Here is a 17,978-nt window from a genome sequence, read left to right as displayed (position 1 = left end):
ATTGTTTTAATTATAATATGTCTATATAAAAATAATTAGAAATATCTTTTTTTTAATAAATTGTACGTAATATTTGCATTGAATTAATTTTTTAAATTTAACCAAATATTTCTACGCGCCGCACGCCTGTATCGCCGCAACCGCTGTACACACTTAGCGGTAGACTGCTCGAAAGGCATATTCGAAATATTTGGGTCCACGTTTTTAGCAAGATAGAAAAAAATTATCCTTGTCAAAATATTGTAACTTGTACTCGACGGTTTAATGATTATTAAGCTATTTGTAGAATTGCAATTCATTTAGTAGTTTTTTAGAAGAAAAATCCCAAAAATCACTAATTAAGGCATTTTTTCAACAAAAAAATGCAAATAACTCGAAAAGGAAGCATTTTTTGAAAAATTATCAAGAGAGAAAAGTGTTTATTTTAATGAGGTACACCTAAAAAAATTAATTCCGAAGCAATTTGGTGAAATTGCTTTTTTGTATAAGTTATTTTTGTTAATAACAATTGCCGGTCCACTTGTAAAAATTTTAAAACAATACATTTCATCTTGGAAAAATATATAGAATCGAATAAAAAAGGTTTGGTGCATTAGAAATGCAAAAAGAATTTTAGTCGGTATATTCTGTTTCTAAGCGTCTTTTGAGGGGTAAACCGCTCGCCTATTTGTGTTTTACTAAATTTTCTTTGCAGCTAACTTCATAGGAACGTTCTCTAAACTTTAACCATATCTGAACACTAATATAACTTTAAATGTTAGGCATGTGAAACCTATAATACGAGATACGTACGTAAAAACTGAATAGGCGAGAATATTGATCCCTGAGGGACACCACTGCCCACTACATTTGGAACACTGTAGTCATTTTCCACTTTGACTAAAAATGTGTTTTCAGGAAAGCAGGTTTCTAACCACAATAACAACACACCACGCACGCCGCAATGGTTTAACTTTAACCCCAAGTTTTTTATAGGTACCTAATCTAATGCGCGGGAAAAATCAATATAAATAATATTAATTGACTTATATCGGTCCAAAGATAAAGTCTATTCATTAAGCGCCAGAAGGAAATTGCTAGTTACAGAACGATTCGGCAGAAATCCGTGTTGAGAGACTGGAATAACATTGTGCTCTAACCAAAAGGATAGTAATTTATTCTCAACTAATTTTTTTCATTATTGTAGTCAATAATTAGTCAAAACGAGTTTATTTCCACTTCTATATATCGGTGTTAATATACCAGATTTGCATGAAGTTGGGATTGAATTTGTTTGTAAATATTTGACCAATATAGATGCTCTTGAAACCGCCAAGATATCTGCACAATTAGTATATAATAATGGTGAAATAGTTTACGACCTTCAAAGAACCTAACACCTCGTTAATAAATTCAGTAGAGATGTCAATTATTCTTGACAAACTTTCCACAAGTTTGTCAGTAGGAGGCACATTTGAAAACGTAGCATCCGTGTTAACTGTAAATGTACTGGAAAATGTTTAGGCACATAATTCACAAATCTCTTCTTTTTAAAACATATTTAACTATTAGATTTTTCTTATAACGGTATACCAGATTTTGTACAGAAATTTGATCTCACGTATTTGTAAAATGCTTTGAGAGCTCTGGAACTAACTCTGTTTTCATGGTTACTTTTCGACAATCTTAACTCTTTTGTCAGTAAATTGGAAAATTGTCTATGAATACGTATGTTTTCCTTGGGCTTTCCAAGGGTGTACCTTGAAGAACATGTATGTATTACTTTTTATGTAATTTTTTGATATTTATTCCAACAATTATTATACGAATAACCATCTAAATCCGATCAAATGACTTCGCTAAATTACTGATTTAATTTAATACAATATATTTCTTCATTGATCATTAATGTCCAATTGAGCTAGTGTCTGAAGAACTACATGGTCCGAAATACCTATTGGTGAAAGACGAAGAAGGTGTATTACCTTGACGATATCTTAGTAGGTTGTGTTACAAATTGGTTCAGATTAGTTTGACAAAATAAATTATAAAATGGAACACTGGAATTAATAATAAGCGGAGTTTGAACTAGCTATTTTAAATTTAAATTTTCACTACTACATTTTTCAATAAATTCACACATTGATTTGGTGAGAGTAAAACAAATATTTGGTATGTTAATGACAAGAAAGCGCATAACAACTTTATTAGGAAAGATAATTTTAAACATAAGAGATTCAATACCTTCCAGGCTTACAGTACTTATCTTAGATTTTTTTAAAAGATTTTTTATGAAGAAAACACATACTGATCCATCAACCATTCATCGACTTTAAGGTAGCATACGACAGTCTCGCGACCAATCAATGCGTGAGTTTGATATATTAGAAAAACTTATCCGATTAACGAGAATGACAATGTCTGATTTAAACGCCAGCGTTAGGATACAGGAAAAAAGTTCTCGATCTTTGATATAAAGGGTGGACTCAGACAAGAGGATGCTTTGGCTTGCCTCACATTTAACATTGCCTTGGAAAAGGCAGTCCGAAACACACAAATTAGAGACGGCGGTACTATTTACAATGGATTGATAAAAATCTTAGCATGCGCTGATGCAATTGATATAATAGGGCGTAGAAAGCGAGATGTTGAGTAATATTTCCTAGAATTGAAAACAGCTGCGAAGTAGGTCGGTCTTATCATCAACGAAGACAAAACTAAGTGCATGTTGGTTACTAAGGATCCTGTAGCAAATTAAGAATGGAAACAGCATTTGGAAGTCATATCTTTAAACGTGTTGACTGCTTCACATACATTGGCTCGCTAGTGACCACTACCAATAAAACAAGCGAAGAAATTAAAAGAAATATCCAAAGAAAAACTAAAATTATTATATACAAAAGACTACTAAGGTCGGTCCTCACATACGGGGCGGAAACTTGGACTCTAACGCAGAAGGATGAAAGACTTCTGGGAATATTCGAGCGTAAGATACTCCGCAAAATATTTGGAGCTATAAACGATCAAGGGCAGTGGCGCAAAAGTTTTAATTTCGAATTTTACCAACTCTTTAATGAACCAGATGTTGTAACGTTCATTAAAACACAGCGAATTAGATGAGCTGGACACATAATACGAATGCCCTAACGACAGGAACACTATAGGAAAAAGAAGCAGAGGACGAACCCAAATTAGGTGGTTAGATGGAATTGAGACCGACTTAGGGATACTAGAGATCAGAAGATGGTGACATGTTGCCAAAAACCGAACAGAATGGTGACTAATCTTAGAGCAAGCCAAGATTCACAGAGGAATGTCGAGCCAAAGATGACGATGATAAAACATATACTTAGCCTTCTGCTCGATCTAAATTATATTAACGATACATGGAATAACCATATATTTTGAATACCATACAGATATTAATTGAATAACATATCGAGTACAACATACCATTGGTCCTTGCATTTATCGATTACAAGAAGGCTTTTGATTCTGTAGAGTTTGAAACAGTACAGGAAGCACTAAAACAAAGGGGGGGATCACTAGGCTCGTTATCTACTGGTGGAGTATTCTGGTTGCTTACTTTTCACAATTCTTCGCTATTTCTCAACTACAAGTTGTACACCTTCCTATTAATTATAATTTTTTGTAATGCTAGATTTTGTTCTAATCTCTAGTGATATAATTTTTTAATCTAGTATTATTAAAAAAAAGTATAGACAGTATTTTATTGCCACCATAGTCCAATGATATCAAACATTATTGACCAACACGTTATGATAATATTGATATCTAGTATTTCCTTGTAAATATTTATATTTAATTGTTCGTCTCTATAACAACATTTTTTGTACTTAAATAATCTAATTTATCCTTTTGTCCATCCATATTTCTACGTTCTCACGTCTTTTCAGCATCAAGAAAAGTCCGGGGATTAAGAAGTTGACGAACTTTACGAAAAGCAAAAAATAAAATGGTAACGTAGCGTTGTCCTGAGATATAGAATTACTCTTAGAAAGAACGGACTTTTCTCGTCACTCTTCGAGAAGATAATTAGCAGGTATCGCTAATTGGTAATTGAGCGTGTAATCCGGAGCAGAAATCCAGTAGCTATGAATCCGCCTTGACGTACAAAAAATATAGTCCAGTTAATTTCATATGAATTTAATATATATATATATATATATATATATATATATATATATATATATATATATATATATATATATATATATATATATATATATATATATATAGCAAAAATACGACCGTTGATTAAATTTAAAATATATTCAATGGTTGAATAGCAAAGGTTTTATCGGTAAATAATTGGCAAATAAAAGTCGTCAACTACTTTATTGATTTATTCGAATACGTTTCGCTTTTATTTTTTAAAACTTCATCAGTTCAAAAAACAATTTGTAGGGTTTTTAGATGTTATAAAAACTCTACGATAACTTAACATTAAAGATTAACAACTAAACGAGAGAAAAGAAACAAAAAAATACAAGTTAGTTTCTTACAGTGTTACAAATACACATAGTGTTCCTTCAGTTTTTCTTGTATTTTTTTTGTTTCGTTTATCTCATTTAGTTGTTAATCTTTAATATTAAGTTATTGTACAGTTTGTTACAACTACAAATTGTTTTTTGAAGTGATGATGATTTTAAAAATAAAAGCGAAACGTATTCGAATAAATCAATAAAGTAGTTGACGACTTTTATTTGCCAAAATATTAACAACTAAACGAGAGAAAAGAAACAAAAAAATACAAGTTAGTTTCTTACAGTGTTACAAATACAAATAGTGTTCTTACAGTTTTTCTTGTATTTTTTTGTTTCGTTTCTCTCGTTTAGTTGTTAATCTTTAATATTAAGTTATTGTTTGCGCCGCAAACATGTTATATTAGACTTTTTATTACAACCGGCAACAGTGTGCGTGTCTTCACCCAGCAGTGCGCGCACCGAAGAGACGACAAGGGGGAAGAGATCGAGACTAGACATCAAGCAGCAAACAGTGAGGCAGTTTCGGTAAAAAGACAATAAATTCGTATAAGTTTTCATTTTACAAAAGGCAATGTTTTTGTTTTAAACAGCATTAAAGCCAGTGTTTTACAGTCCACCATAGTTTTAATTTTGCCTAGTTACAATACAATAAACATTATTGGTCCAAACGAGCACGGATGGAACATTTCTTGACGAACTATAGAAAGGCTGAAATTCAAGTTTCTACGGTTGTGTCGACGCCAAGAAAAGAAAGACAAACACTTTTTACCGGCAAATTGGTGAGCGATCCTTTTTATCTATTCCAAACAATAACATTTTTTATTATAGCCTCATTAATTTAATTTATTTGTTTTGAAAATAAAGCTATAAATTTAAGTTTGAACTATATTACAGTCACCTCAAATACGATATTTATTTTAAGTAGGTTAAAATTACTGCAAATTCAATATACAGGGTGAATCAATTTTCAACTTAAAATATTTTTTATTTTCTTTCTTTTCAAACATATCTAGCTAACATTACACTATATTTAAACGATCTTTGGTGGTGTTTGCACTCGATTAAACATGAAAGCAGAACTGAAAAAACTCATTTCGCGCCGCACATCGCTAAATTCTAAACTATCAAGCTTTACTAGCATAGTTAACAATATGGCAAATGAGGCAAATATTTCAGAACAGGACATTTTAAAATTAAAATTAAGACTAGAAAAGATAGAACCATTATGTGGGGAATTCGATAGTATTCAAAGCGATATCGATATCAGTGCTGAGGGAGAACTAGAATTACAACAAACTCAGGATAACGAAAGGTTCACTTTCGAAAATAATTATTTCGATTCTGTGGCACTAGCCAAACACTTGATAAGCAAATACGATAATTCAAATTCAAGCAATATTCCTGATAATGACAATATAAATTTGAGTTCTTTGCCTCCAATGCATCTAAAAACATTTAGCGGTAACTACGAGGACTGGATCGAATTCCGCGATACTTACATAGCCATGATACACAGCAATAAAAAATTGGACGATATGAAAAAATATTATTATCTTAAAGGTTCATTAGAAGGTTCCGCGGCACAAGTCATTAAAGAAATTAAATTCGGGGCTTCTTATTACAACAGTGCTTGGAACTCACTATGCGAAAGATACGATAGGGCTAAAATGTTAATTCACAAGCACGTAAAAGCACTTTTTAATATAGAAACAATAAGCAAAGAAACTTCACACAAAATACGAGCATTGGTTGATGAAGTTTCTAATCATTTGCAGGCATTAGAGAATTTAAATAAAAGTACTGACAATTGGGATCTACTCTTGATTCATATGATTACATCTAAATTTGACAACAATATTTTACGTGATTGGGAAAAACATACTAAAGAGATGCAAGACGAAACGTGGAGCGATTTAAAGCGATTTCTAAGGGATCGTGCAGACTATTTAGAAAAAATAGAGGGTAAGATTGAAAAGCAGCCTTCAATACAAGAGAAATCGGGTAAATTCGATGCCAAGCAACGGTCTAAAGGGTATGCTCGAAGTTTTACTTCTACAAGCGAGTTTAATGGTACTAGCAAAGGTTGTGTTTTCTGCAAGGGCGATCATTCAATTTATTCCTGTGAGCAATTTCTTAGGCTTTCTATTTTTGAGAGGCGCAAAATTGTCAATAAAGCCAAATTATGTCTAAACTGCTTAAGAACAGGCCATATTCGTTCTAAATGCAAACTAGGGCCTTGCCGAAAATGTAAGCAATGGCACAATACTCTTATTCATGAGGAAATCTCTAGTAATAAACATGAAAACAATGAAACTATAGCAAACAATAACACTTCTCTAACTACCATAACTGCATTGCCCTCTGTGCAGCAAACAATTTTATCAACTGCCTGTGTAAAAATAGCAGATTCGAGGGGTAAATATCACATTGCGCGTGCGCTTCTAGATTCAGGTTCTCAGAAATCATTCATAACCGAGCGCTTCTTCAATCTCTTAGGTTTTCAGGGTCAAGCTACCAATCTTTCTATCACTGGCATCAGCAATCAGACTTCTTGTTCTTCCAAAAAGTGCAATATATGTATAGAATCACAATATCACTATTTTAAGGCTGATGTTACATTTTTTATTCTAAAGGAATTAACTAGCAATCTACCTGCAACATTTGTCGATAATGAAACCTTGAATATCCCAAGCAATATTATCCTAGCGGATTCTAAGTTTCTCGAATCTAGACCTATTGACATTTTAATCGGGGCAGATCTATTTTGGCAACTATTATGTCCCAACCAAATCAAAATCAACCAGTACGTTTTCCAAGAGACTCATCTAGGATGGGTTGCATCGGGTCAGGTCGGCCTCTCTAGTTTAAACAATATCAGATGCCACCTCAGCACTAGCATTAATTTGGATTTGCAAATGCAATTAGCAAAATTTTGGGAATTGGAGGAATGCCAATCTACGAAGATTCTCTCCACTGAAGAGCAATTTTGTGAAGAGCACTTCAAGGAAAATACACGTCGTAACGAGAACGGTCGATTTATTGTGCGTCTTCCATTAAAGCAGTCACCAGAATCACTAGGTGAATCCAAGGTTCAAGCAGAACAGAGATTCTACAGCCTTGAAAGAAAACTAAAAAGAAATCCATCATTCCGTGAATTGTACGTTCAGTTCATGCAAGAATACCAAGAGCTTAATCACATGACTGCGATAGAAGAAAACGATTATCCTTATCCTGTATACTATATGCCACATCATGGAGTGCTTCGTGAACAAAGTTTGACTACCAAACTACGAGTAGTATTTGACTGTTCAGCACCGACCACATCAGGGTTGTCTTTGAACCATATTCAATGCGTCGGGCCTACCTTACAGGATGATCTATTTTCAATACTAATTAGATTTCGTCAGCACCGATATGTCGTAACAGCGGACATCGAGAAAATGTATCGCATGATTACTGTTGACGATGAATGCAAAAACTTACAAAGAATATTATGGAGGGACGATCCTTCCGAACCAATAAAAACATTTGTTCTAAACACCGTTACATACGGACAAGCATGTGCGTCTTACTTAGCAATAAGATGTCTCATCCAACTCGCCACAGACAATGAAAAAACTTTTCCCGAGATAGCGGAAATTATTCTGCGCGATTTCTACGTTGACGATATGCTTACTGGAGCAGACACTATTGAAGAAACCCAACATATTTGTCAAACCGTCTCAAACATTTTAAAGGCAGGTTGTTTTAATCTACGAAAATGGTATTCTAATGACAATAAAGTATTAGATGGCTTGCAGCATTCAAACGATGCATGTATTTTGAAGTTTGATCCAGAAGAAAAGGCAAAAACGCTTGGACTAACATGGTCATGTAATGCGGATTTACTACATTTTGAGGTGGAAACACTACCCATCAATAAAATTCCTACGAAGCGATCTGTTCTTTCTTCAATATCCAAGATTTTTGATCCATTAGGACTTTTAGGTCCATGCACAGTGTTAGCCAAAACTATAATGCAAAAACTTTGGCTCGAGAAGATTTCTTGGGATGCACCCATTCCAAACGATTTAGCAGAACGTTGGATTAAATTCCAATCTGAATTAGCCCAGCTTAGTCAAGTCAATCTTCCTAGGCATGCCATATGCAAGAATTACAAATACATTGAAATTCATGGATTTGCCGATAGCTCTAGTATTGCATATGGGGCGTGCATTTATTTGCGTAGTCTAGATCATGACAATCAGGTCCACATTCATTTACTTTGCTCCAAGTCAAAGGTAGCTCCAATAAAAACAATTAGTATCCCTAGGTTAGAGCTTTGCGGAGCACTTTTGTTAGCACGTTTATTCAATAAAGTGAAGCAATCTGTGAGAATAACAATAAACGAAACCATTTTATGGTCGGATTCTACTATAGTACTATCATGGATTCGCACCAGTCCAAATTTACTGAACACATTCGTCAGTAATCGAGTATCCGAAATTCAATCTCTCACTTCCAATTGCAAATGGCGACACGTATCATCACGTGACAATCCATGTGACATCTTGTCCAGAGGTCTATTTCCCAGCCATATTTTGAATCACGAGATATGGTGGTCAGGTCCTCCATGGCTTCAGTTGAATGAATCCTCTTGGCCCACCTCAAAGTTCGACTATATTTTAGACCTACCAGAATTAAAGCAACAGAATTTCACTCATTTGGCCACTGCCTCAAAGTTATTTCCATTTGAGCGCTTTTCACGTCTTAGTCATTTAAAAAGAGTGGTTGCTGTGTGTTTTCGTTTCAAATCAAATTCTCTGCGCTCAGATAAGGAGAAAAGATCTCTTAATAAATTTCCTATTTCCATTGGCGAATTAGATCAAGCTTTTCATTCATTAATTCGAATGTCACAAATGGAATCTTTCTCAAATGAAATTGAACTCTTAACCAATAACAAATCAATAATTAAGGGCAAACTAGCTAGTCTAAACCCATTTTTGGACGATAAAGGACTTCTGCGGGTAGGCGGTCGTCTGATCAATTCTTCCTATGAATTTAATAAAATTCATCCTATTGTTTTAGACTCAAAGCACAAGTTTTGTCAGCTTCTTTTTCAATTTGAGCACTATAGATTAATGCATCTTGGTCCTCAGGGTTTGTTAGCCACTATCCGAGAACAATTCTGGCCCATCGGGGGCAGAAGACTCGCTAGGTCAACAGTTAAATCGTGCCTCACTTGTTTTCGATTTAATCCAAAGACCATACAACCTATGATGGGTAACTTACCTAAGGAGCGCCTCAATTTGTCTAGTCCTTTTAGCTATACCGGAGTAGATTATGCTGGACCTTTCAATATCAAAACGCACAAGGGGCGTGGTGGTTCTATAATTAAAGGTTACATCAGCTTGTTTATCTGCTTCACTACAAAGGCGGTGCATATGGAACTTGTTTCAAGTCTTTCAGCAAACGAATTTTTACTTGCTCTTCGTAGATTTGTTGCACGGAGGGGCAAGCCTATAAAGATATTTTCCGACAACGGAACTAATTTTGTTGGGGCATTTAAAGAGTTAGGTACTTTTCTTTCTAATAACGAACTAACCTTGCAGAAAGCATATACTCAAGAAGCTATTTCATGGCATTTCAACCCACCGTATTCACCACATATGGGCGGAATCTGGGAAGCGGGTGTTAAGAGTTGTAAGCACCATTTAAAGAGAGTTCTTCAAAACACTCATTTTACATTTGAGGAATTCAATACAATGTTAAATCAAATTGAGGCTATATTAAATTCCCGTCCGCTCTGTCCGCTATCATCCGATCCATCCGACTATACTCCATTAACTCCTGCTCATTTTTTAATTGGTCGACCATTGGTTGCATGTCCAGACCGCAACATTACTGAAGAAAGGGTAAACCGTCTTACCAGATATCAGCACATCCAGTTATTGTGTCAGCATTTTTGGCGACGTTGGAGTCTCGAATACATAGCCGAACTTCAATACAGAACCAAATGGAAAACCAACCATGGCAGCCTATCTGAGGGTTCTCTTGTTTTACTCAAGTCGGACAATACTCTACCTACTCAATGGCGTCTAGGTCGCATCGTTCATATTTTCAAAGGCTCTGATAACGTCGCAAGAGTAGCATCAATCAAGACCCAAGATGGAATCGTTAAGCGGAGCTTTACAAAAATTTGTCCATTACCAATTGAAAGCTAAGGCCCTTTGCTTTCAAGGCCGGGGGCATGTTTGCGCCGCAAACATGTTATATTAGACTTTTTATTACAACCGGCAACAGTGTGCGTGTCTTCACCCAGCAGTGCGCGCACCGAAGAGACGACAAGGGGGAAGAGATCGAGACTAGACATCAAGCAGCAAACAGTGAGGCAGTTTCGGTAAAAAGACAATAAATTCGTATAAGTTTTCATTTTACAAAAGGCAATGTTTTTGTTTTAAACAGCATTAAAGCCAGTGTTTTACAGTCCACCATAGTTTTAATTTTGCCTAGTTACAATACAATAAACAGTTATCGTAGAGTTTTTATAACATCTAAAAACCCTACAAATTGTTTTTTTGAAGTGATGATGATTTTAAAAATAAAAGCGAAACGTATTTGAATAAATCAATAAAGTAGTTGACGACTTTTATTTGCCAAAATATTAACTATTTACATCCAGATGTCAGTTAAGTGAGCCTTTGGAATTCGGAGATTCCCTTGTTACATGATGTCCCTATTACATCATTGCGAGTTTCGCATAGCCTATTATTGTTTAAAAATCATTGTTCTCTTAGCGGTGCTTCTTTTTATAATAAGTTGTTTAAAATTTAGCTGATTCCAAGTTGCAGTATAATAAGCAACAAAGTTTTCGGAGTGAAAGATTTTAAATGAGTGTCGTAAAGTTTTATTTTTCATTAGAAGAGATTTTTGTCATAATACCGTAAGCCTAATTTTTTTTAATCCTTTTTTTAAGATTTTATGTGCCTAATGGAGAAAAAAAACATCAAAGACAATCAATCTCGTTGGAAACGAAAATTCACGATTCCACACCATAAAAAAGGACTGAGAAGACGTAGCATCGCAGAATTCTTACTTTTGTATCAAGAGAGAGGTTGTGAGACTTGAAGAAGGCTCCCATCCGATTGAAGGTGGATCTAGCTTTTCCGATGCGTGCTCTAATCTCCTGGTTGTTAGTTCATTATTCATTATTATGGTGCTGAGGTAGTTGTAGTGTATCGACGTAGAGTTGACATTCGGTTATCCTTTTCTTGCTAATTATCATAAGTTTTTTTTAACGTTTATATTGAGTCCATATTGTTGACTGTAATACGCGATTTTGTTTTTAAGAACTTGTAGGTCTTCTAAGTTGTCCACAAATACTATGGTGTCATTTGCATATCTGTTGTTGTTTAGCCGATAACCATTTAGTAGAATACCTTTTTCAGTTTCGTGTAAAGCTTCAAAAAATATTCTTTTAGAGTACAGATTGAAGATTAGAGGAGACAAAATACAGCCTTGCCTCACTCCAAGTATGATTTTCACATAGTCAGTGTGTTCACCTTTAACTCTGAGATTTGCTGTCTGATTCCAGTAAAGATTTCAAACTATTTTCAGACCTCGGTTGTTAGTTCCTGTTTCTTTTAGTATTTGCATTATTTTGGCGTGCTGTACTCGATCAAACGCATTTTCGTAATCAACCAGACATGCGTATACGTCGCAGTTGACGTCTCTGCATCTCTGAAATAAGACTTGTATTGAGAACAAAGCCTCTCTAGTACCAACAGCATTTGTGAACCTGAACTGGTAGGGGGAATTTGACTTTCACACAGCTTGTAGATTCTTGTAAAACCTATCAACCACACAAAATGAGTATATATATATATATATATATATATATATATATATATATATATATATATATATATATATATATATACACTTATTAAGTTTTAAGCCATATCAAGTTATAGTGATATATATTGTGATAACTCGAAATATGTAATAAAGCCTACAGATAATACATGCATATGCACCAACAATTACTGCAGAAGCTAAAAATGTAGATAAATTTTATGAGGATCTACTAGTAGGCCGTAGGCCTGTACTAACGATATAATACAAATACAAATGAGATAGACAGATGTATATCTGGTAATAATACATAAGACTCTTTAGTCATAAATCGTTCTGTGATGTAGCCCGAAAGTGTATTTTTAATTATGTACCTTTTATAAAGGACTATTAAATAAATATTTTCTGATTCATGGTATACAGCCAACTACAGGAATTTTATTTCTCCTGTGGATTCTATTTAAATTAATTATCAAAGGAAAATGGAAGGCAAAAGCAGACTGAACAAACACAAATATTCGTTGTTTATTGAAAAATATAAGAGAATTGACTAGGTTGGGCTAACATCCATTATTTGGAGATGCACAATGTAATCATTAATTTGATGAGATTACTGCCTTCAACAAAGATGGGACCGTAAGAAGAACTATATTTCTTTTCAATGTGTAAAGACAATTGGTTAAAATATCATCTAATTGCAAAATGCATTTTGTTTGTCGCATACTCTTTAGAGAAAATTATTTGAAAAATTAGAATGATTAAGCTATTTTATTTTAAATATTTTTCAAATATTTGAATAAGAAAATATTTAGTCTTCATCAAATTACTACTCTTTTGACTGGGCTATTATAATACTGTGTGCGCTGAGGTAGGTAATTTTTTTATCCTGTATTAAGAAATCATTGCTTTTTACACTTCAATAGGTATTTATCTTATTTCATTTGGTCGTACGTGGTTGCTATTAAACACTAATAATATAAGATTTAATAGGTTTGATTCATTTCCAATAATAACAGTTCTTACTTTGGACATCGTCTAGTATTAGAACTATTAAGAGCGATCTAAATTAGCATAAAACTGATACATTGCAAAACATACATCCTATTTTATTATTTTTTTAAGTTTTTATCATTAGTGTGTTTATTGCATTTATGTTACATTAAAAGAAGCCTCACATTTAGAAGGTATCAAGCCGCCTGGTAATCCCTGGAAAAATTAATTGTCTCAGTGACATTACTAGTCTTGATTGATGACCTTATTGTTTAGATGACAGGTGATAATGAAAGTGAGTAGTAGGCAATAGTTAAGGAATTATGAGTAACCTTTTCGGAAATAAACCTGAGCGGTGGACTGTGAGCATGACCCATGAAAATTCGCAATAAAAGGTTCCTCCGCCAATTTCATCAGTTGTGGCAGTTTACGTTACGTAATCTCAATATAATCTCAATAATTCACTAATCAAGCACAGTCGTAGTATTACTGTGTAATCTTTGACGTAAGGTATTTATTGTCACTTTTTGAGAATTAAAAACTAAATTAAATATAAACTGGGAGGCTAAGTGTGATGAACTGGACAGATTTATGGGTGGAACAAAAGTGGCACAAGCTTGGAAAACATTAAAGCAGTTTAGGAAAAATGAGAAAAATGAAGACAACATTTCTCTCATAAAGTTAAATGAATGGGAAGAATATTATACGAAACTGCTGAAAGAGGATAGAGTAGAGTACAGATGGGAAAAGATAAGGGAATTAATAGACAACAGAGACGAAAGACAGGAAATCCCTTTAATAACAATATCTGAATTGACGGAAACCTTAAAAGAGGTTTAAGGTTAAAAACGGAAAAGCCGCAGGGCCTGGAGACATTCCTATAGAGCTGGTTAAATATGGGCCGACTGCACTTTTAGAATTAATAGATAGTGGACCTTTTCAATAAATGTATGTGTGGAGACCAGGAAATTCCTAAAGATTGGAATAAATCTTATATAAGCTCCATATATAAGAGAGGGAATAAAAGAAACTGTTCCAATTATAGAGGTATTAGTGTGACGAGCTCTGTGGGCCGGTTGTACGGCAGAATATTAAAGAAGAGGGTTGAAAGACAGATACAAGATATTGAAGAACAAAGCGGCTTTCGTACCGGGAGATCCTGCCTTGATAATATATTTATCCTACGACAAATAATTGAAAAGCGTGTCGAAAGAAGTAGAGAGACCCATTTGGTATTTATAGACCTTGAGAAAGCATATGATAGTGTCCCGTTAAAGAAAATGTTTGAGGTCCTCGAACGGTCCGGATTGGATTCGACGTATATCCGAGCGATATATAAATTGTACGAAAATGCAGGTAGTTGTGTAAAAATTGGAACCAGAACCTCAAATGAATTTAAAGTCACTAAAGACCTAAAGCAAGGATGCTGTTTGTCACCGACACTCTTTAAAATATACGTCCAAGAAGCATTGAGGAATTGGAGAAATAAATGTAGATTTATGGGCATCGAAGTGGGACAAGAAACTCTGTATACATTGTTGTTTGCAGATGATCAGGTGGTGGTTGCAACCGATAAGGAAGATATAAATTATATGAATCGAAAATTATTTGAGGAATATGCCAAATGGGGGCTTACTGTAAACATAAGCAAAACAGAATATTTAAAAATTGGAGGAAATACCACAGATCTGAGGCTTGAAAACGAAGTCATAAAAGGCTGCAACCAGTATAAATATCTAGGAAGCATCATATCAACAGATGGCAGAGTTAAGATAGATGTACAAAACCGAATAACCCAAGGGAAAAAATGCATCCGAATACTAATACTGAATTCATTACTGTGGTCTAATAAAATAAAGATGCATACCAAACTTCGCGTATACAGAGCAATTGTAGAACCAATTACCACATATGGTGTCGAATGTTGGACGATGACAAAGAATGAACGAGATAAAGTAGACGTTGTGGAAATGGATTATCTTAGAAGGTCATGTCGAGTATCGAGAATGGAAAGAATCAGGAATGAGGAAATACGAAACGGTACAGGAATTAGAGATACTCTTTCAGAAAGAATACAAGGAAGGCAATTACAATGGTATGGTCACGTGATGAGAATGGAGGAGGAGCGGTGGCCAAAGAAAGCCTTAATGTATGTTCCGCCAGAAAGAAGGAAAAGGGGAAGACCACCAAATTCCTGGAGAAGAGAAATTACGAAAACAATGCAATCTAGAGGCTTAAAAGAGGGAGATTGGAGAGATAGGAAAAGATGGAGGCTGAAATGCGGGAAGCGGCAATCGCCGTAGGACCCCCATTATATGATGGATGATTTCAGAATTAAATCTAAAGAGGAAATGAAAAGACTTAAAAAAATTTCTGAAAAAAGATATAAATTTCTTGAACATAAAGGTTATTTTTATATGTATTAAAAACTCAAAGAAGTCAGATACAGAAAAGCTCTATAGAACGCTCTCAGAAGTACCTATATCTGATATCTTTTAGTTTTTACTACGTATAAAAATAACTGGGACCTTATGATGGGGCAAATATTGTAAGCCTTGAAACCGGTAGCTGAAAATTCACTTTATTCAACATTAATAAATAAAAACTACTTAAGATTGTGAGTATTGACTTATTTCCCATATTCTAGTATTATAGACTCACATTAGCAACCTTTTTATCACTTGATTTTTTACTTGGATCTTTGAATTTGGATTTTTTGGATCAGAAGTTTGTTCCTTCACGTCATTGCTTATTTTAATTATTAGCAAGATTATTCTAAGATACTTTAGTCTGTTTGTGGAAAATTTCAAACGCAACTATACTTTTTTTCTAGGAATAAAACACTGCAAGATTTTGTTTTTACACTTTAAAAAGATTTATATGATATACTGGTGTGCTTTACAGGAACTAACACGTAACTTGACCAATTCTTATCTTACATTAATTCACTTCATAGCCATATTAAACTTACAATAGAAATAGAATAAAAGTAATTCATAAATTTTCTGGATTTGAAAATTATTAGGTTCGAAAACAAACAGTCCTCTGTATTTTATAAACCTACCCATATTGACACAACTAAGCATAATCATCATCCCATCCTATATAACATAAATTAGTAGCCTACTATAGGATCTTATTACATAGATCAGATTGTACATAGATTAACAGAAATTCCTATGCCAAAAAATAACTTCACGATAGAATTAAATATCATTAAGTAAAAGCAGTAAACAATGGATACAACGAACAAATAATTAATAAAATTTTAAATCAAAAACTTCACAAGAAAGCCCTGAAATTAGTATTTTCACCACCAAAGAAAAAATCCAGTACTTTCTGCATGATTACATATACAGGCAAGATATCAACAAACACAGCCAAACACATAAGAAAAGAAATAACACCAGCTTTTAGAACAAACAAAAACTTAGGCAAATATATTGAAAACAATACGAGCCAAAATAAAAAGCACTTACGCAGTGGTGTATACAAACTTAAATGTGGTGACTGCCCAAAAACTTACATCGGTCAAACTGGTAAAACTTTTAACAAACGTATAATACAACATAAAAGGGTTATCAATAATAGAAAAACATTCTACATACGTACTTCTTAAAGCAAAAACTATATAAAAAGTCCTAAAATTAGTCTTCCTACCACCAGAGAAAATATCCAGTACCCTTTGTTTGATTACATATATAGATAAGATATCAATAAAAATAACCAAACACATAAAAAAGAAAGGAATAACATCAGCTTTCAAAACCAACAATGACCTAAGCAAATATATTAAAAACAACAAGAGCAAAAATATAAAGCGCTCATACAGTGGTGTATACAAACTTATACGTAGTGACTGCCTCAAAAACGTACATCGGTCAAACTGGTAGGGACTTAAACAAACGTATTGCAGAACACAAAAGGGCTTTTAATAATAAAAAAACAGATTGTATGTAAACACATAAACGATACAAAGCTGTATTTGGCAAGTAAATTTTAGTTTCGATATTATTTGTTTAGCCAATATTGTGTGTATATTGTGTAAGTGCTACTAAGAACGCCTCAAGGTATTCCGCCACTGACTTTTACATGAGGATCATAATTTTAAGCCAATCGACTGGTTTTAACAGGAGGTTGTCTAGCCACTGTCGACGAGTCCCACCCTCGCTTTCCCACTGATTGTATTCTTTACAGGCGTTTTGTAATTCTTCAGTTGTAAATTCTACGTTATCTCAACAGAGAAATTTTGTTACCTTGACGGTGCGGAATTTTTGTCAAAGATTCACCTTTTGATACGCTAAATTCATGGTGCAGCTGCAGTTAAATTAAAAAAAAATACAAAAAGTTACTAAACCCTTTTATTTTTATCGTAGTTTAAGAGTTATATATTAATATTTTAAAAATAAATTATTGAGGCGCTTTCTAAAATAAGTAATTTAAGCGTTTTCACGCGTTATTTTAGTCTTATAGTAATAATAATATTTGATTTTTGAGTTGATTTCAATAAAATGTATGATAACACAACTAGATTGCACCGCAAAAAACATTTAATAAAGTATTTCTTTCAACAATATTATTTGTACAGGTACAATTAGGTCGAATAATCCCAGTATTTTTAAACTTTTGAAAAATTCTTTGAATTGTTGAATGACTTTGAAATTGCTT

The 17,978-nt window shown here is 33.8% G+C and overlaps 1 protein-coding gene across 1 annotated transcript; it reads left to right on the top strand.

Moving 5' to 3' along the window:
- Positions 1–5,638: 5,638 nt before the first annotated feature.
- On the top strand, positions 5,639–10,690 carry LOC140439001 (uncharacterized). Its single transcript, XM_072528634.1, has one exon. The coding sequence runs from the start codon at positions 5,639–5,641 to the stop codon at positions 10,688–10,690; it is 5,052 nt and encodes a 1,683-aa protein (XP_072384735.1).
- Positions 10,691–17,978: the final 7,288 nt, after the last annotated feature.

Source organism: Diabrotica undecimpunctata, chromosome 4, assembly GCF_040954645.1.
Source record: "Diabrotica undecimpunctata isolate CICGRU chromosome 4, icDiaUnde3, whole genome shotgun sequence".
Lineage (NCBI taxonomy): Eukaryota > Metazoa > Arthropoda > Insecta > Coleoptera > Chrysomelidae > Diabrotica > Diabrotica undecimpunctata.
Note: the sequence above shows the minus strand (reverse complement) of the source record. Positions and strands in the feature narration are given on the sequence as shown.